The following is a 22802-nucleotide window of genomic DNA, read 5'->3' as shown; positions in this document are numbered from 1 at the left end:
ATTTCCCTTTATATAAATAAGTTCTGAGTTTTAGAAGTCGATTTCTAAGTAAGCTGTTGGAATGCAATTAATTCATGTGCTAGGAACTCTATTTAGAAGCAATATTTGGTCTTACAGATAAAAGTAACTCTAGCATTTGCCTTTAAAGGGCTAATAGTAGTTTTTCTTTATTCAGAAGGATACATTACTTCAAAGGGAATTTTTAATTTGTTAAACAAAATGGAATAAGATTTAAGGTCCTCTGAAAGGTATACATATTAAGCTTATACTTTTATAAAAAATACTTTTTGATCTCAATTATTTTGAAAATAAACTTCTGTACTCTTAAAAAATAGCGTATTTCTAATTCTGATAAAATAAAAAAAGTCAGATTGCACTTAACTCCAAAAGTAGTTGACTCAAAATTATCTATAAATAATTACTTAAAAAATTTCAAACCTCCTTAAAGTACTGCCGTATTATTTATGTAAAATGTACATAACTTTGACAATGCAATTGAATAGAATAAGCTATTATAGTTTATTTTGATTTTTAAAAATTATTCTACATCCCTGAATCATTGGTGTCTTCTACCATCTATATCAAAGATATTTATATGCTTAAGATTACTACATTTCATTTATGTTACTTTCCTAGGATAGCCTTTATGCAAATACTTTCAGAAATATACTAAACACTTAAAAATTCTGCTTTAAAACTGCTACTGCTTCATTTGGTTCTTTATGCCTTGATTACTAATAAAAGGTTTTTTTTTTTTTTTGCTTTTTAGGGCTGCACTCAGGGCATGTGGAAATCTGCAGGCTAGGGGTCAAATCAGAGCTACTGCTGCCAGCCCCAGCCACAGCCATGGCAGATCTGAACACAACTGTGACCTACACCACAGCTCACGGCAATACCGGATTCTTAAACCACTGAGCGAGGCCAGGGATTGAACCCACATCCTATGGATACTAGTCGGGTTCCTTACCACTGAGCCATGATGGAAACTCCCAAATAAAGCATTTCTAAAAAATTGTTTATATTATTTTTGGGATTGAGCTTTGTAATGGATTAAAATTACTAAATACGATCAAATAGATTCGTGTAGCACACAATTCCTAAAACAGAGGTTACTAATTTACATATTTTATTATTTATAAATCCTTTTAATTCTTTCTCATAAACCTCTTGTAACTCCTTTTTTTCCTCCCATCCATTCTCATGTAGTTTAGATAGTGTATTCCAACAGAAATATAATGTGAGGCACAAAAACATCCCAGGAATATAATATTAAAATTCCTGGTAGCCACAATAGGAAGATAAAAATAGTGAAAATTAATTTGCAACAATACATTTTATATATTATCATTCCAACATCAACATGTAATCAATCTAAAGCAAATTATTAAAGAGATGTTTTACTTTTTTTTTCATACTAAGTCTTTAAAGTCCAGTATGCATTTTACACAGTACATCTCAATGCAACCTAGCCACATTTCAAGTGCTCAGAAGGCACACATGGCAAATATCTAATATATTGGACAGTGAAGTTCCAGAGAACCACACCATTTCTTGCTTGGACTGGTCACTGTCTACCCTAATTGATCTCTGATGCAATCTTACTTTAATTGAAAAGGAAGAGGTATCTTAGCAGTCTTTTAAAAATAATTTAGTCTCTACCAAAACCTAAAGGGTATTTTCTTCAAGGTTAGTTTCAATGTGAAAGCTAAAACCATATTTAGTTACAGTAAAATATATTTATCTATCTTGCACTTTGAATGTATCTCTTACCTATGAATATTTTTTAACATCTTGCATTGGTCATTTGGAAAATATAGGTTCACTGAATATTGCAGATTTTTCAAATGTTGACACATTTCATTACACAATATCAAGATAAAAAAAATCACATTCTTTAATATGACCAGTCATCTCATCTGAAAAGTGTTTGAGTAATGGGAAGCTGTCAAGTTCATGGTGGTGAATGCATGCTTCCCAATATTCTAATTTGTGCTTGAAGGCTTGAATGTTATCATTAGCAACAAATACTGTCAGCTGTTTTTCTTGAATTGACAGTCTCACCTCATTCCTTTTTGTGTAAGTGCCTATCAAATATTCAAGTCTGAATATCCATATTTTATCTCTTATTTTTTCAAATAAAAAGTTAATCCTTGAAAAAAGCAGCTTGCATAGAGCTTTTCCCTGAGACAACCATGATACTTCCCTATATATCAGAAGTGCTATTTCTTATCTCATTACAGAAATATTGGAGAAAAAGGGTTTAGTCAAAAGTAGACATTTGTTAAAATTAATGTTATAATACTTAAGTAAGGTCATTCTTAGTTGAAATGGGCTTTTATATTTCTGTTTACATATGGCTATGAAGGATACAATGGCAGCAGCAGTGTAAATGTACCATGGTAAAAAGGCAAATACTGTCCTAGTATCCTTATGAAAAGACTTTTGACCTCATGAACCCTGAAATGACTTAAGGTACACTCAGTTTCATGCACAACACTTCTAGAACTGCTAACTACATTGTAAGAAAGGGACCATTTATTATGTACGCACTTAGTACTCACTATATGACAGAAATTATTCTAGGTGCTTGAAATGCATCAGGAATTCAGATAAATAAATTTATTTTAAAAACCTGTCCTCATGGAGTTTTTTTTAGGGGGGAAAAACATAACTAAGTCCATTGAAAAAAGAAAACAATAAAGAGGTACAAAGTTACACAATATGTTGCAATATGAACTAGGATGTTTTGAGCAGGCTTCACTATGAAATGCATTTTTACAAATATTTAGGGAAGATAAAGGAGCTAGTCCTGAACACATTTGGGGAAAGAGCCTTCAAGATGGAGCAACTGCAAAATGTCTAAAGTGAGAGCATTTCTGGCTATTCAAGGAACACCAAATTGGCCAATATTGAGTTTGAAGTACTCAAAGGGAGAAGAGTAGAAAATGAGACCGTTGGAGGCCAGATTACCAAGGCCCTTATACTATTCTATAATGACTTAAGAATTTCTCTGAAAGAATTCAGTGACATTAGAAAGTACTGAGCAGAGAAATAACAAGACCTGAAACACATTTTAAGATATCACTTTGAACGCTATATTAAAACCAGACTTTAGCAGGGCAAGAGTGGAAGCATGAGACAAGTTAGTGTGCTTGTGCAATGATACGTGTGAACTATGATGGTTGTGCAATCAAGTTGTAATAGCAGAAGTATTGAAAAATGTGTAAGTAACACATGCGAGTAACATATGTATGTTATATTACATATGTGTGCATATACCAAGGAATTAAATGTGTGGTTGAATAGAGAAAGGAATTAAGAAAATTTTAGCCTAAGGAATACAAAATTGATTTGGTCAACGAGTAAAACTGAAGAGACTATAGGTGGAAGAGATGAGAAAGATGAATTCAGTTTAGGAAACATTACTTTAGTGGATATTTAAGTGTAACTGCTGCATGTATATTTGGATGTATGAATTTGCTGTGCAAGAATGAGCTTTGGGGTGAAGGTATAAATTTGAGATTTTTTAAGTATAAAATTAGAAAAATTAGTGTAATAAAAAATTATATTTAATACATAGGTGATAGTCTAAAGTTGCTGGACTGGATGAATTTACTGAATCAGTGAGTGAAGATGGCAAAGTAAAATCTAAGAAACATCGACTAAAAGCTCAGGAGAAAAAAATGAACCAAGGAAAGAGACTAAGAAGGAATGAATAGTGAGATCAGAGATAAACAAGAGAAAATGGTGGCCTGAAAGCCTAGGAAATGTAATTATCAATCAAATGTTGCTCATGGTTCAAATAAGAGGAAGACAAATTACCAGTACATTTAATAAGCAAAAGCCCTTGATGATGTTGGCACAAGCAGTTTTGGATGAATGTTGGGAAAAGTATTTTGCTTCAAGAGGGTTTTAGATATTAAAAATTAAGAAATTAGAGTCAGCTCTAACAAATTTTTTCTGGAAAGAGTAACACAGAAATGTAGTGGTAGCTAGAAAGAGAAGTAGATCCAGAGGATTTTTTATTATTTTTTGAAGATAGGAAAAATAGCATAGTTAGGGGAATAATGAAACAAAGAGGGGGAAACCATGATATTAACAATGTATAAAAGAAGTAGGAGAACTGCTGAAACAGTATCCTAGTGCTGATGAGCAGAACTGGATCTGCTGCACAAACAGAGGCAATGGCTCCAGATAAAAGCATTGAGAATTCATCTAAATGAACAGGAAATAATAAGACAAAAAATGTTAATGCAACTACTGGTAGGTAGGTGGATTTAGTGGTGGGATTTGTAGAAGTATCTTTCTAAATGCTTTAATTTGATCTTTCCGTGAAATAGGAGGCCAGCTAACAAGACAATAGTGAGGATGAGGAGATGCTGGAGGATCGTTAGAGAGGAGCTCTTCTAGGAGAAGAAAGATGTGAATGGAGCAGGAAATAACAGTTTGGTCACCGGACCACATCAGAGCTCATGGGGAGGGGGCTTTCATAGTTAATTTAGAGCAAGAATAACTATATAATTGTATATATTTTTGCAGGCATTTGGCATGAGTATAGGTCTGGAGAAAGGAGAAAGTTGGAATTAACTAAGAGTTATTTTTTTATTTTTATTTTTTTTCCAAATGAGTGTGATATACAGAGAGAGGGCAAGGAAGTTGAGTTTTTATGTGGTTGGCCACTTATAATAATTGACAATGCACTATAATCTGGCAAGTAGGAAAGAGAAAATATGAGGGGTAGAAGAGGGTGAAAATATAGAAGGATAAGCAGAAAATAGTTTCAAAGTCGTGGTAGAGATAAGAGTGCTGGGGTTAGCTGAACACATTCGATATGATGGTCAAAGAGTGGGATGTTTGCCATGAAGGTTATAGAGGAGTTGCAATAAGTGGTAATGGCAAAAATAACTGGATCTAAGTGACTCCAATAGGACGGAGGATAAAGCCATTGGAGGAAAGGCATTCAAGGAACCGTGAGTTCAGGACACTGGGGAAACATCTTTGCGTATAATGATAATGCCAAAACTTAGGAGAGGAGGATTTTTGGAGAAAGTGATAGTAACCTAGGAGCCAAACTCCTTGAGATATTGTGGGAATTGACCCAAGGTTGGGGACCTCACAGCAATAAAGTGAGGTAGTGAGTGACAGACAATGAGAATTAGGAAGGAGGGAGGGTCTAGAAGCAGCAATGTTGTACACTGAGGACTCTCCTCTGATAGTGGGTAGTATGAAAACTGCAACCCACAAAAACAGGAAGTAATACAAACAAAAGCTACTGCTTGAGAAGGCAGCAGTAGAGTAGCATCCTCAAAGGAGAACCAGATTTGCTTTCAGCAAGAAGGTCATATCTAAATTAAAAATTGTATCTTCATTCACTTTCACTCAACTCTTTTCAATGATTTTCCATTCTTTTAGGAAAAAGCTCCAATATTTGTAATATAGCCTATGCTTTTTATATGGGCCACCTGCTTCTACCCCTAGCTGTCACTCATTCATTTTCTCTCCCCCACTCTCCCAAGCTCAGTTAATATCTCTCAGTTGTTCAGAACTGTCATGATCTCCCTTCCTTCTAGGTTCCGGCACAGGTTGTTCCCTCCACATAAGTCTTATTTCTCTCCATGTCTCCCCTCCTTTAACTGAAAGGATTGTAGATTTTATCATAAGGATCATTTTGCTAGGAAGGTTTCTGTGTATACATATTGTGATTTATAAATACATCACCTCATGTTTACTTGGAATCAAATCTTCCTTTCTAAATATATTTTGGATAAAGGTATACATTTAAATTTCCACACAAAAGTTTATAGAGTCCAAGTAAGAAAACTATAAACTTCACATTGCTTATGCACATATTACATAAATAACATAGAGTTATAGTTTATGTTCTTGTAATATCTTAGTTACATTTTAGCTTTAAAGCACAATGTGTATATATGTTAAATAACAGAAGAGAAATGATATTATTTTATATAAGGCTAATTTGATCAAATATGATACAAAATGTATGTCAACCTTAATACATAAACAGCCTTGGGGCTGTTTATATATTAATGTTGATATTAATTTGATCAAAAATTAATGTCAACCTTAATATATAAACACCTTTGGGGCTTAGACTGGCCTTTGTGTATTCTGTTGCAGCTTTACTCTTATAAATGAGAATGCTCTGGCCTTCATATCTGCCATAATCATGGTGATTGGTCCTCACCATTTTCTAAGAAGAAAAACTTGGTCATTGATGTCTGTATCTACTGGAAGATTAATCTTGTTCCAACAACTAAATGAGGAGAACACTGAAAATTGAAGATTAGTAATTTGTAACAAGCAAAAGAATTATACTTGATTCTGTCTTTATGTGACAAATATTTCCAATATAATGATGCTTATAACTTGTACTAGCTTCATCAGAGAGAAGTTCAAATAATTGACAATTCCAAAGTTGGTAGCAATTCTGTAGGATAGACTTTGGTGTTGAAGGTTTTGAATAAATGTCAATATCAGACTACCCTTGGGAATAATCTAAAAATGAGCTTGTATAAAACCTAAGAAAAGAGTAGAAATGTGTTATTATTGACTGGAGCTAAATATAGCTTAGTCAAGGGTCACCAATGTCATCAGTGGAAATTTTGGTGTAATAAGGAAATCCCATCTCCTGAAACATAAATTTGCTCCAAAACATTTCCTTTTGTTTTCTTAATTACAAAAAGGTTAACAGTAATTTAAGCAGTAGTAAAATTTTTCATACATTTTAATTTCTATAGTACAACTCTGTGAAGCATTTTAAAATTTAAGTAGCTCTAGCCAATTTTATTTTAAAAATGAGATCTGCAGACCAAACAGAAATCCAACGCTTAAGACATACTTGTCACAATCATATATAAAAACATTATGCTGTATTTCTGAAAAGTCAAAAAAATAAACAACCATAAAGCTGTTTTTTTTTTTTTCCACATCCTCAGTATATATAAATTCCCAGGCCAGGGATCGAATCTGAGCCAGAGCTCTAACCTATGCCACAGCTGTAGCAATGCCAGATCCTTAACCCATTGCACTGGCGACGGGGTTGAACCAGTGCCTCCAAAGAGACAAGCCAGATCATTAACTAACTGCACTAGAGTAGGAATTCCTTTTTTTTCTTTTTTTTTAAGCTGTATTTTTTAATATTCTAAACTATAAATATTAACAACCTGGTTGAAAATTAATCACATGCATGTTTTAGAAATCCTATTTAAAATACTTAAAAGTCTTAGGAATTAAAACACTGACCCCTGACTAGTACTGCATGCTCCCCCTTATCTGAAGTTTTATCTACTCACAAGCACATCTGCTTTGCCACTCAGTCCCTTCCCATAGTCGTCAGTTGCGATGACTTGAAACTTGAAGTAAGATCTCCTCATATTATGGAAGAGCATAGCTGTTTTGATAAGCCCTGTGTATGTTTCCACCACAAATCCTTCTTTTCCCTCTTTAATTGGTGGGATTATGAGTCTGTATGCCATGGCACTATAATTGCCGGTATCTTTATCAGTAGCCTAGGAGAAAAACAAAAACAAAAACAAAAAACAGGTTATAAATAAGCAGGGAAAAAACCAATCTCGATTAAAGGCTTATTTCTGTGTGTAAGATTGATGTTTCTTGTGTAATAATCATAGAATAAAGGCTTTCTCAACTTATATGTTTCTAAGTATTATTATATTATTATATAGATTTATAGACGTGTATATATACATGGTCGCATGGCTGTTATTAGGATAATGACTACTGAACTGTGAATACAAAGAGCATAGACACTAACACAGTCCAGTTGATGAACCTAGTGTTTTGATTGGCATGTTTGATGGGTTCGACTCTGGGCTGTGATCCAAATTGGTTTAAGGATGGGATTGGTAGTTTCCCTAACCACTGCCCTGTGTAATAGGCATAGCAGGTGATTGTGTTTCTATTTCCTAAAGGGGGAAAATAAAGTAATGCATTAAAATATTTCAAAAGGCAATATGACAGTATTCAGAGCTTTTAAAGAATAAATCTAGAGAGCTATAAAGAGATCCTAATTAGTTAATGCCATATCATAATTAAAGAGGGTTAGAATGGCAAGCCTAGCTTTCTTTTTTCCTAGCTTATATCCTAATTGTACCTATGATCTGCATGTTAAGATTTCTTCACGTTTAGAATTTAAAAAGGAATAGTTGCTTAGAAAACCTTTTAAAATAAAGCTGTGAGCATAATATTAGCCTGACTCTATAGATTCTACTTCAGGAAAAATTTTCAGAATGCCAGTTTAAGAATTATGTCATAGTGAAATATTTGAAAGAGGAAAGATACTTAATGAATTTCACAAGGCTATATGGAACTTTTATATTTTAATCCTATGTTTAATTATCTGGTCATTTTTATTTCTACTAAAGATATATACATACATATATATATATGTGCATTTATAATTTATCATTGCAATGCTAAGAAGTCTACAAAAATAATTTTGTTTAATAAAATTAAAACTTTCAGAGTTCCTGTTGTGGTTCAACAGCAATTAACCCGACTAGTATCCATGAGCATGTAGGTTTGATCCCTGACCTCATTTAGTGGGTTAAAGATCCGGCATTGTGGTGAGCTGTGGTGTAGGTCATAGATGCAGCTTGGATCCTGCGTTGCTGTGACTGTGGCATAGGCCAGTTGCTATAGCTCTGATTCAACCATTAGCCTGGGAACTTCCCTATGCCCTGGGTGTGGCCCTAAAAACAAAAGAAAATGATAAAACTCTCTGAGGAACATATAATTCTAATTACATAAATTAGTTCTGTCTGGCAGAAATTTCTATGATAATGGAAATTCTCTCAGTGTCTTCTGTCCAATATGACTGCTGAACACTTGAAATGAGGTTAGTATGACTAAGGACTAAAATTTTAACTTTTTTCTTTTGGCCACACCCATGGCATATGGAAATTCCTGGGCCAGGGATTGAACCTGAGGCACAGCAGTGACATGGGCCTTTGCAGTGACAACACCAGACTTAACCTGCTGTGCCACAAGGGAACTCCAAATTTTAATTAAATTTAAATAGCCAAAGACTACAAAGTGGTAAAGTTGGGCTATAAGTAATGACAATAATAGTAAATAATAGCAAATATGCGTTAAAGATTCAGCATGAGCTTGAATCTCTAAGCTTTAAATTCCATGCATGTGCTTTACCACTTAAAACATTTCAAGATAACTCTGTTAGACAAGGTAACCTAAAGTAAGAAATCCAGATATTTTTCTTCAGGATAAAATATTTCTTGAATTTTGTTGGTTAAAATTCTCATCTTTAGAATAGGACAAGCTCAAACTACCATCTCATTCTCTTTAAATGCTCTGTATGTTTTACACAATAGCAGAGTTGCATTTTTGCATTAGAGGAATAGTAATTAGATTCCAAGGTAGGTCACATTATCATTAAAGAAAACAAAGAGAAAGAAAAATTGTTAACAAAGTGTTTATTTTTAAGTTTTAAACCCGGGTTTTTATTCACTTAACAAAGTATAGGATAAGACATAAAAAACACATTTCCAAATAAAATTAAAATCAGAGTTTGAATTAAATAATCAGATACCTCTTTTACATACTATGTGCAAATTTGAGACATGCTGAATCAAAGATTTAGTTGAAAATTATACTCTAACTTATGCTTAACATGAGTATTTCCCTGAAATACACTTTTTACCATTAATGCAAACTTTAATGAGGTATAAAGACTGGCAAAAAAAAATGTACAAATTATAAATACAGAACTTAATAAAAATTTGCAAAATATACACATCCAATGGACCAGTACTTGCATTGAGAAATAAAACATTACAAGCATCCCAGAAGTCCTTCCAGCCATATCTAGTTCCCCAGAGATAGCAGTATCTTAATTTCTAACACCATTTATTAGTTATGCCTATTTTTAAACTTTATATTGAGGGGATTATTATATATGGTCTGTTTTCTGTCTGTCTTCTTTTACACAGTTTTTTGTTGTGAGATTTAAAATTTAATACTTTAAAGTAAATCCTGTAACAACATAAATCACAAAATATAATCACATTTAGAAAAGAAAAGGCAGTTATGATAAAATCATCATAATTGCTTGGTATATTAAGGTTCTTTGCACAATTCTTACCAATTAACTTTCAATTTTTTTTGGTCTCTTTGCCATTTCTTGTGCCGCTCCCATGGCATATGGAGGTTCCCAGGCTAGGGGTCGAATCAGAGCTGTAGCCACCGGCCTAAGCCAGAGCCACAGCAACGCGGGATCCGAGCCACATCTGCAACCTACACCACAGCTCACAGCAACGCCAGATCCTCAACCCACTGAGCAAGGCCAGGGATCCAACCCGCAACCTCACGGTTCCCGGTCGGATTCGTTAACCACTGAGCCACGACGAGAACTCCTTAACTTTCAATTTTAATAAATACGTAATTTCACTTTGCAATATTCCTAATATATTAAGTTATTATAACCACAAAGTGCCATATTTTACCTAAACAGATTAAGGTGTTTTTTTAACAGAACTTTCCTGAAACAATCATTTAATCCAAAAGCCTGGGTAAATCAGAAATATCTATTTTAAATGATTTTCCTTCTTACATTTGGTGCCAATTGTCAAAAATGAGGCACAAGTTTAAAAAAAATCATATTTACTGGACTTTTTAAAAAACTGAATGAAAGATTCTTTAAATTCTATAGTGCTTTATAGTTTTCAAAAGCTTTATACTGATGATTTTCTATAATTCCTTAAATCCCCCCTTTTTTTCTCCTACCCCATTCTTCTCTCTCCCCACTGAAAATCACTGGATTATTCTCTATATCTGAATCTCCTATTGAGTTTTTTCTTTTTCTTCTTTTTTTTTTAATATATAAAACTCTACTATGAAATGTATATTGTCAGTAAGGACTCCACCTTAAATTACTCTTTCTTTGAATAGGCTTGGTCCTCTTGGGAATCTGAAAATTTCTCATTTCAGAAAATACTTGTGAGGATAGTTGCCAAGATCATTAGCATTCTTTGAACCAATTCTCCTCTCCCAAGTATAATTGAAACTAGTAAGTTAAACAGTGAATAATAAAAATTCCAATAAGTACTCTACTTGTGGTTTGTTTATTTATTTAGTCTTTTTAAGGGCTGTACCTGTGGCATATGGAAGTTCCCATGCTAGGGGAGGGTCAAATTAGGGCTATAGCTGCCAGGGCCTACACCACAGCTCACAGCAACACTGGATCTTTAACCCACTGAGTGGGGCCAGGGAATAGAATCCACATCCTCATGGATACTGGTCAGGTTTCCACTGAGCCATGATGTGAACTCCTTGTGATCAGTTTAAAGAATTTTCAAGTTTAACTTTTAAGTCTATTCAGTTTTCAACAAACAATGATTTAAGACCAAAATCTATATGCAGTTGACCCTTGCACAAAATGGATTTGAATTGTGGAGGGTCACTTTTATGTCAATTTTTTTCAAAAAATACTATACTACAGTACTACAGGATTTTGGTTGGTTGAATCTGCCCATGCTGAACCGCCAAGCAGGAGCAACAAGTATAAAGTTGCATGTAGATTTTCAACTGTACTGGGCTTCAGTGTCCCTAACCCTTGCGTTGTTCAAGGGTCAACTATATAAGAAGTGACTCTGACAGGTGTCAAGTATATACATGACAATTATACACAGTAAACAAACAAATTATTTTATTATAAAATCAATTTTAAGATGTTATATATTTAAATACATGATAAGTCACAACAAAAGTACTAATAACATAATTAGAGTACAATTTTATGTCTGGTTCAAGATGTGAAAAGTGAGTTTCAGAACAGAGTGTACCTATTTGCCTTCAACTTTTACCAATTTTAAATTTACTTTTTGATTTTTTTTTTTGTTTTGTGTTTTGGAGAGAGGTGAACCTAAAAGACAGCCATGATTTTAAAACATTAATCACTATGGAATTTCAATTTTCCTTATTCATTCAACCCCTAGCCTGGGAACTTCCACATGCCCAGGTGCAGCCCTTTTTTTTAGGGCCATGGCTGTGGCATATGGAAGTTCCCAGGCTAGGGGTCAAATTTGAGCTGTAGCTGCTGGCCTATGCTGCAGTAATAGCAATGCCAGATTTTGCAACACTGGATCTTTAACCTACTCAACGAGGCCAGGGATTGAACCCACATCCTCATGGATACTAGTTGGGTTCATTACCATTGAGCCACAACAGGAATTCCCTAAAATGAGAAGAATGTTGATCAACAAATATTATTTCAAGAAATACATATATACATATATATGGTATTGCTAAGTTCAGCATAATAACTATTATAATTATCTAAATTATCATGGTATTCAAAAACTTAAACTCTTTTCAATATTATGAAATTTACCAGAGAATATGCAAATTTAAGCACAAAATCAATTTAAACTTATTACTTCAGACATATTATCATAGTATTGTAGCTCTTTTAAAACAGTGCATCAATAAAATTTTTTTCTTATAAGCTCAAGATACATGTACTTTGCTCTTGTAATCTTTCATTCCTTCCATGCTAATGTCACTTCCATCTCCATCACAGATCTCACAGCGGTCACAGTGATCTCATTTTGTCGTCCTTCCGCAGCACCTGGAACTTTCTCCTCATGAATCAACTTAACCATCAGCCTATTGCTGGGTGACTGAAAAGTGATGAAGGAGACTGAATAATCATCCAGATCAGTGGTACCACAAGTCCATGGTCTCTGAGTTCAACTTGCCTTTGGTTTATTTGGAAAATCTTTGCTATATGTGTGAGTTCTCTACAGTCCAAAAGTTCAGCCTTTCATTCAAATCACATGTTTTTTTTCAGAGCCTCTCTCAGAAGTGAAGAACCCATAATTCACACAAAAACTGAGGATAGCAAGTGTGAAATCGCTCAACTTCTCATTCTATAATTTAAATGGTACCTATATTGGCTGAACTTAACACTTACCTTTTTTCTTCAAATCTCAGAGAAGCAGCTGCCTCTCTTTTCTCCCATTGAAGGCATTTTTGCTTTGATCTAAATTCCTCCCATATCCTCCACATTTAATGCTTCATCAGCTCTATTTACCTCTCTTTTTTAAACCCTAACCTCTACAGATTGCAAGACATCTATGCCTCTCATTAAAATAAAATGAGACTTTTCTTTTACTCTATACTCATTTCTGACACTATTCCCAAAACTTCCATATCCTTTTTTTCACAAATTGCTCAGAACGTTTTTCTACTATAACTGTCTCCAATTTCTTACTTCACAATTGTCACTTAACCACAGCTAGAATTCTGCCCTATCATGCCATTGAAGCTACTAAAGTCAGTGATTGAGACTAGGTCAGTCTCAGATCAACAGCCAGTCAAGTGCTCTTTAAATCACAAAGTCCATTTATACTATTTGTATAATGCTATTGCTGCTGTTATAAGCTAACATTTATTGAACAATTACAATTTTCTAGGGGCTATGTAAAATACTTTTCATACATTGTCTTATGACATCCTTTCCATTGAGTAACTTTTATTGTTATTATTTTGTAGGTGAAGAGAGGGAAGCACAGAGAGATTAGTAACTGACTCATAATCACAAAGACAATTGATAGCAGAGTTATGCAGATCTCATTTTAAACCCCATACCATAATGACTACATTAAATATGTCAGAGTAAGTACCAGTATTAAAATCGTAGTGAAAACAACATTAAATTCTACATAAAATATCTTGAGAACTTTTCCTAGACATATAAAGGAGATAGGAAGAAAATAATAAAAATGCAGGTCAAGAACTAAGTGGAAGGAAGAATACAAAAAGCTTATTACTGATGGAACTTTCTCTTTGACAGTGTCAGCTGATCTAGGTATACCTAAACCTTAATTTATAAGGTCTTTAGTGGCTCAGAGAATAGGAGGCAAGACCCAAGGCGCATTCAAAGAAGTGAGTCTGGTAAGACTCCACTCCCCAGAATGCTAAATTATCATTTTAAGGGTGAATGATAAAGTCATCTCTTCTTTCCATCCATCACTGCTACCACCACCCCAAACCCAAAAGAAAACTGCCTGGTTTAAACCTTGATGTCAAATGCAGTTGATTCACAAACAAAAAACCCAAACTTCCTTGACACTCAATCCATAACTAATACAAGCACTCATCAGAGTTTGGAGCCTTTATTCACACACAACCAACTCAAAGATAAACCATAATATTCTGAATTTGTAAATTCAATAGCTCTGAACTCTATGTGAATAAACTGAAAAACCACAACTGAGAATTTGACAAACTGATCTTTGACTGATAATGGCCTAGCCTCCTCAGAGAAGCAAGTGCTTTTTCAAAAAAGGTACCTCCAAACTATGCCTCAAAAACTCTTAACAAATAAGTTCCAACAAAGATGAAAAAATTAGAGTAAAATAATTCTCAAAATGGGCAAGACGCATATATCCTGAAAAAAGAGTCTGAGATTAAAAAAACAAAGTCATACCCACAAAGGCTTTATTTATTTTGTTTGTTTGTTTGTTTCTTTTTGCCATTTCTTGGGCCACTCCCACGGCATATGGAGGTTCCCAGGCTAGGGGTCCAATCAGAGCTGCAGCTGCCGGCCTACACCAGAGCCACAGCAATGTGGAATCTGAGCCGTGTCTGTGACCTACACCACAGCTCACGGCAATGCCAGATCGTTAACCCACTGAGCAAGGGAAGGGATCGAACCCGCAACCTCATGGTTCCTAGTCAGATTTGTTAACCACTGCGCCATGATGGGAACTCCCCACAAAGGCTTTAAATACGTGAATTAGCAGAGTGTAAAGCAAAAGTTGGCTATGTTTCAGTAAATAATAGAGATCTTTAAAATAAAAATGAGTTGATATCTTCAGGACACTACATCCAAAAAAAGCAGAATACACATTCTTCTCAAATGCTCATGGAACATTCTCAAGAATCGACCACATCTTGGGACACAAAGCTAATCTCAATAAATTTAGGAGCATAGAAATTATCTCAAGTATCTTCTCTGACCACAATGCCATGAAATTAGAAACCAACCATGGGAAAAGGAAAGAGAAAAAACCTACTGCATGGAGACTAAACAACATGCTACTAAAAAACCAATGGGTCCATGAGGAAATCAAGAAGGAAATTAAAAACTACCTTGAAACAAATGATGATGAAGACACAACCGCTCAAAATCTATGGGATGCTGCAAAAGCAGTGCTCAGAGGGAAATTTATAGCAATACAGGCCTTTCTCAAAAAAGAAGAAAGATCCCAAATGGACAACTTAACCCTCCACCTAAATGAATTTGAAAAAGAAGAACAAAAAAGTCCTAAAGGCAGCAGAAGGAAGGAAATTATAAACATCAAAGAAGAAATCAATAAAATAGAGACTCAAAAAACAATAGAGAAAATTAATAAAACCAAGAGCTGGTTCTTTGAAAAGGTGAACAAAATGGACAAACCCCTGGCCAGACTCACTAAAAAGAGGAGAGAAAGAACCCAAAGAACCAAAATTATAAATGAAAAAGGAGAAATCACAACGGATACAGCAGAAATACAAAAAAAAACATAAGAGAATACCATGAACAACTATATGCCAACAAGTTTGACAATCTGGAAGAAATGGACAATTTTCTAGAATCTTACAGCCTGCCAAAACTGAATCAAGAAGAAACAGACCAACTGAACAGACCGATCACTAGAAATGAAATTGAAGAGGTCCTAAAATCACTCCCTACAAATAAAAGTCCAGGACCAGGTGGCTTCACAGGTGAATTTTATCAAACATAGAAAGAGGAATTGGTGCCCATCCTCCTTAAACTCTTTGAAAAGATTGAAGAAGAAGGAATACTCCCAAAGACATTCTATGATGCCACCATCACCCTCATTCCAAAACCAGACAGAGATACCACCAAAAAAGAAAACTATCGCCCAATATCATTGATGAATATAGATGTAAAAATTCTCAACAAAATCTTAGCCAAGCGAATCCAACAACATATCAAAAAAAATTATACACCATGACCAGGTTGGGTTTATCCCAGGTTCACAAGGATGGTTCAACATATGCAAATCAATCAGCATCATACACCACATTAACAAAAAAAAAGTAAAAAATCATATGATCATCTCAATAGATGCAGAAAAAGCATTTGACAAAGTCCAACATCCATTCAGGATCAAGACCCTCGCCAAAGTGGGTATAGAGGGAACATTCCTGAATATAATCAAAGCCATGTATGATAAACCCACAGCAAATATAATACTCAATTGGGAAAAACTGAAAGCCTTCTCACTCAAATCTGGAACAAGACAGGGATGCCCACTCTCACCACTGCTCTTCAACATCGTTTTGGAAGTCCTAGCCACAGCAATGAGACAAACAAAAGAAATAAAAGGCATCCATATAGGAAGAGAAGAGATCAAACTGTCACTATATGCAGATGACATGATACTATATATAGAAAACCCTAAGGACTCAACCCCAAAACTACTTGAACTGATTAATAAATTCGGCAAAGTAGCAGGATATAAGATTAACATTCAGAAGTCAGTTGCATTTCTGTATACCAGCAATGAAATATTAGAAAAGGAATACAAAAATACGATACCTTTTAAAATTGCACCTCACAAAATCAAATACCTCGGAATACACCTGACCAAAGAGGTAAAGGACCTATATGCCAAGAACTATACAACTTTAATCAAAGAAATCAAAGAAGATGTAAAGAAATGGAAAGATATTCCATGTTCCTGGAATGGGAAAATCAATATTGTAAAAATGGCCATACTACCCAAAGCAATCTACAGATTCAATGCAATCCCTATCCAATTACCCAGGACAGTTTTCACAGAACTAGAACAAACAATCCAAACATTTATATGGAACCACAAAAGACCCAGAATCGCCAAAGCAATCCTGAGAAACAAAAACCAAGCAGGAGGCATAACTCTCCCAGACTTCAAGAAATACTACAAAGCCACAGTCATCAAAACAGTGTGGTACTGGTATCAAAACAGACAGACAGACCAATGGAACAGAAGAGAGAACCCGGAAATAAACCCTGACACCTATGGTCAATTAATCTTTGACAAGGGAGGCAAGAACATCAAATGGGAAAAAGAAAGTCTATTCAGCAAGCATTGCTGGGAAACCTGGACAGCTGCATGCAAAGCAATGAAACTAGAACACACCCTCACACCATGCACAAAAATAAACTCAAAGTGGCTGAAAGACTTAAATATACGACAGGACACCATCAAACTCCTAGAAGAAAACATAGGCAAAACACTCTCTGACATCAACCTCATGAATATTTTCTCAGGTCAGTCTCCCAAAGCAATAGAAATTAGAGCAAAAATAAACCCATGGGACCTCATCAAACTGAAAAGCTTTTGCACAGCAAAGGAAACCCAAAAGAAAACAAGAAGACAACTTACAGAATGGGAGAAAATAATTTCAAATGATGCAACCGACAAGGGCTTAATCTCTAGAATATATAAGCAATTTATACAACCCAACAGCAAAAAAGCCAATCAATCAATGGAAAAATGGGCCAAAGACCTGAATAGACATTTCTCCAAAGAAGATATACAGATGACCAACAAACACATGAAAAAATGCTCAACATCGCTGGTTATAAGGGAAAGGCAAATCAAAACTACCATGAGATATCATCTCACACCAGCCAGAATGGCCATCATTAATAAATCCACAAATAACAAGTGCTGGAGGAGGTGTGGAGAAAAGGGAACCCTCCTGCACTGTTGGTGGGAATGTAAACTGGTACGTCCACTATGGAGAACAGTTTGGAGATACCTTAGAAATCTATACATAGAACTTCCTTATGACCCTGCAATCCCACTCTTGGGCATCTATCCGGACAAAACTCTACTTAAAAGAGACACGTGCACCCGCATGTTGTGAATAGTGTTCATTGCAGCACTATTCACAATAGCCAAGACATGGAAGCAACCCAAATGTCCATCAACAGAGGATTGGATTCGGAAGAGGTGGTATATATACACAATGGAATACTACTCAGCCATAAAAAAGAATGACATAAAGCCATTTGCAGCAACATGGATGGAGCTAGAGAATCTCATACTGAGTGAAATGAGCCAGAAAGACAATGACAAATACCATATGATATCACTTATAACTGGAATCTAATATCCAGCACAAATGAACATCTCCTCAGAAAAGAAAATCATGGACTTGGAGAAGAGACTTGTGGCTGCCTGATGGGAGGGGGAGGAAGTGGGAGGGATCGGGAGTTTGGGCTTATCAGACACAACTTAGAATAGATTTACAAGGAGATCCTGCTGAATAGCATTGAGAACTCTGTCTAGATACTCATGTTGCAACAGAAGAAAGGGTGGGGAAAAAATGTAATTGTAATGTATACATGTAAGGATAACCTGACCCCCTTGCTGTACAGTGGGAAAAAAAAAATAAATAATTTAAAAAAAATGAGGATAGTTGAACATAAATAAAAAGTATCTTCTGGAAATGAAAAAATAATAATTGGAATTAAAAGCTCATACAAGAAATTGTTGGAAGATTAAGCATAGGAGACAAGAATATTAGTGATCTGAAAGACAGACTAAGTTAGGTCTGATGAATTCTGTGTGGCTAAGAACCAGTCTGAAAGGAAATGGTTTCCTTAAAATGTCATTAGTGAAAAGAAGCCTGAACAGAGCACAATAGCCATGAGGTTTTTTGTTTAGTTTTGTTTATGAATCAACTATTATGAATATAACCTGAGTCCTTAAAAGTTGGGAAAAATTCATAGACATATTTTATGAAAGGGGAAAAATAAAAATTAGAAATTGATTCCATATAAGGGGATATCAGAACGAGTTTGGCAAACCAAGGGCTAAAAATGAAAACTGATCTATCATGAAAACTCTAAATGAATCAAATTTACTAAAGAATCAATGTCACTTTACTTATTTCATCAGTATCTTTATAATCCAAAATTTAGGGTGTTGCTGTCATGGCTCAGTGGTAACCAACCCAGGTAGCATCCGTGAGGATGCAGGTTTGATCCTTGGCCTCGTGTAGTGGGTTAGGAATCTGATGTTGCTGTTGCTGTGGCGTAGGCCTCAGCTGCAGCTCTGATTCAACCCCTAGCCTGGGAACTTCCATATGCTGTGATACATACTGGGTTCCTGACACAGCCACACAGCCATTATCGTCTGGAAGAGGTCACCCTGGAAAATGTGATTCACTGACTTTTGTGAGTTTCTCTTAGAAAAATACAGGAAAGTTATGTCTAGAGCTGTTTTTTTTTAATGAAAGTTAGAAATGAATATTATAATTATACTTGCTGTAATTATATTTTTAAATGAAAGACACAGGAAACCACTTACACATTTCTAAGACCTCATCGGGAAATTTTAATGCACACAGGTGCCCAACATTAAAAGAAAATCACCAAATAATTGCTTCTATAATACAGGAGAGTAGGTGAGCCTATTAATTTTCTCACAGCCTAAATAACTGTTCCCCTCTGTTGCCTAAATGAATACTATGGATGCAGAAATATTAGTGGAATAATTAGCGATGTCCAAAGAACTTCCAAAGCCCATTAAAGTCCAATAATGCTAACTTTAACTTTAGCTTCTCAATTAGACCCTTTTTAACATTTAACAGCACTGAAGGCTCACTCTCTGAAATAGAGTGAAAGTATTTTAGAATGTCGGCATAAAAATACTCAAATCTCACATTACCACCTACTAATGTCAGTATGTCAAGTTGTGTATGCAAGCGACAAAAAGAACAAAGCTTTGGCTTCTTAAACTACCTGAACTTTGCTCTTGTACTTTTAGGAACTACAAAGAAAATCTTTATTTTAAAGCCCTTAAAGACAATATGTCCAACATATAATAAAATATAAATAAGGAAAATGTCAGGTAGATTGATCTATTCATAAGGGTATTTAAGACTTCTGCAAAAACAAAAAAGGGAGGAAAGAAATATTTTCAATATTTTAAATAAGAGAGCTTAGTGTTTGATTTTAAATAAGAATATCAAAAGGGGACCACATTCCAAAATAAATAATTTCTAATTTCAATATGCCCATTCATCATTTACTTAACTATAGTTAAGTAAAAGTCTAATATAATTTAGAGATATTATAATGAGTATATCACAACTTGATAAAGAAACAACAATTTAATAATGGTGTGTAAGGACACATGACTGAATTTTCGGGGATTTTATTATTATTGTATTACAGTTAGAATTTGACCAAGTTCACTACTAATTTAAACAGTGGTGCCAAATATCATGCAATAACATCTATTTTAAAACTTCAAAAAAGAACTGAACTGAAGATACACAAAACATTCCTTTTACTATTTTTTAGTTACACTGAAATATTCTGTATTATAGAAGGCATAGGAGTTCAAAATAAGATGTCTTGCATTTATGTGATAAAGCATTTATTTCAATTTTCTTATAAAATATTTTGGCAAATAAATATTACCTCAAAAATAATTTGTTCTTTTTATCATTTTTTTCTTAATAAAATATGATCATATATTTCTCAACAATGCTTTGAAATGAACTCTGAAATCATTTGTTGTAACTTCTCATTCATATGAAAAAGAAATTTTGCTCTATTCAATAGACATAGTATCAAAAGAAAATACATGCAGAGTTTGAGCCTTCTATTAGAGAGAGGAAACTAGTTTTTAAAGTTGATTTTGAGACAAAAAATGTTATTGATTTTTACTGAAGCTTCCTTATATTAAAATATTCAAGAAATTTGTACTTTTGCAATAATTCTATAGCTAAGAATCTGAAATCCTTCAGTGTTCAAAGGGAATTAACATTCATCATTTCTAACTTTCTGGTTCTTCCTTAGTTATATTACATTTACTCAATCTAAACAAAATTTAGTTTCTTATTCTCAGCTCCCACCCTCTAGTCCATCTTCTAGCTACAATATTTGTTCCTCTTACTTTCTTCTCTTTGCTTATAATTTGAACTGAGCTAAAAATCTCAGAGCCTCTTCAATTGTTCTATGTCACTCCTTGCCTTTCTATTCCCAGCTCTCTGAGCTCTATTCTGAATATCTCAGTTCAGTGATGATCTATCAAGCTGATGCTGCCTCATTTCAGGCTCTCTTGTCTCATTTGTTAAATTCAATAACAGCTTGAAAATAATGATAGCTTCCATATCCCAGAAGATTAGCTTTAAGAAAAGTCCATGAAATATTTCAATCTGATCCCAGTTTAACATTCCATTTTTTTTGCCCTATATTTAAGCTATTTATATTTCTTCAAATGCAACTCATTACCTACTTTTTTTTTCCTGAAAAATGTATGTTCTTTCATAATTCCAGTCCTTTGTACACATGGTTTCTTCTACCTTGAACTGTCCCTTGTCTGCTAGGTCACATGATATCCATGCCTGGATTATACTATGGCATATATGTACATAGATGCATTGAATATATAACCTCAGCTTAAATGACTGCTTTTCTGAAGTTTGCCCCAACTCCCCTACAGAGTGCTGCTTCCATTTGCATGTTTCCAGTAGTGTGTGTGTGTGTGTGTGTGTGTGTGTGTGTGTGTAATTTGTTTTACTATAGCATTTACCCTGGCATATTATAATATTTATGTGTCTTCATTACACATAAAATTTGTTTCTCTTCATATTTTTTTTATTTTAGTTTCATGTCCAGTAGTGGTCAAATAGTGTTTGTCCTAATTGTCAATAGAAGAATACCAAAAATCAATATTTAGAAATGATGGATGTGAGCTTGAATTTACCACTTATTAACTCTGTGAGCTTTGATAAATAACTTTCTAGGGCTTAGTTCCTCAGTGTAAAATGAAGAAAATCAGACATGCTGAATAGGGTGGTTGTGAATATTTATTGAGGTGTAAAATGCAGTGCCTGGTACAAAGCAAACAATCAAGATTAGTTATGTCATATATTTTGGCATCTTGTCTTTGAATACTTTGTAGCTGTCCACCTTATATTTTCTGTTTCTTATCTACTGTACACTGGAAAACCATTATTAATTTCCATCTTTTGTAATTAGCCAGATAGTTATTGGAAATAGGACTATTTTCTAATGCTTTTTGTTATCTAATAATCCTCAGTGTTAATGTCTGCATATAGAATATAGTGAGGAAATATTTGTTAAAAGAATCAATCTGCCACTAAGAAAGTATATTTATTGAAGTCTTTTTAATGAGTGCCATATCTTTACTTACAGGGAACTGAGAGTATCTAAATAGGGAATTTTTGTAGTTACATTATTGTAACAAGATTCTTATCAGAAATTAAACTTGTCATTGTAAAATTGGTTTATGAAGAAGCTGCAGGAATATTTAAGAATGCGAATCAAAAAACCATTGTGTATGCTACGCATAACAAACTCTGCACAGATGAAAAATAATATCTATTTTAGAAGTATATGGTCATGGATTTAATTCATGAGCCCAAAACTTACAATAGAAAAGACAATTTTTATTCTGATATATTTAATAGTATAGGTTATTTGGCCTAGTCATAAACTGATTTACTAGTTTAGCAACATAAGATTTTTGAAGCAATGTTAATCTTATATTCATTTTTAATTTTAATTATTCTTAATATTCTTATCTTTTATATTGTCAGTTGGTGTGCAGATTGACTAATAAAATCTATCTCAAAATTTAAATATGTATATCTTTATACACATATCTATATCTATGTTTAATCCTCTTGAATGTAAATTTTTTAAATCTACTTTTGTTCCCATCATTAGATTATTTAACAGAATATGTCCTTCATTTGTGAATGAA

General features: G+C 34.2%; 1 protein-coding gene across 7 annotated transcripts in view; it reads right to left on the bottom strand.

Moving 5' to 3' along the window:
* Nucleotides 1-22802, bottom strand: part of PCDH15 (protocadherin related 15) — a 734454-nt gene that overhangs the window by 45954 nt on the left and 665698 nt on the right. For all 7 annotated transcript variants that reach the window (XM_047760762.1, XM_047760764.1, XM_047760769.1 and 4 more), the window contains one exon: nucleotides 7314-7529. In XM_047760762.1, coding sequence (XP_047616718.1) covers nucleotides 7314-7529 — 216 coding nt within the window. The remainder of the gene's footprint in view (nucleotides 1-7313; nucleotides 7530-22802) is intronic.

Source organism: Phacochoerus africanus, chromosome 15 (genome assembly GCF_016906955.1).
Source record: "Phacochoerus africanus isolate WHEZ1 chromosome 15, ROS_Pafr_v1, whole genome shotgun sequence".
Classification (NCBI taxonomy): Eukaryota; Metazoa; Chordata; class Mammalia; order Artiodactyla; family Suidae; genus Phacochoerus; species Phacochoerus africanus.
Note: the sequence above shows the minus strand (reverse complement) of the source record. Positions and strands in the feature narration are given on the sequence as shown.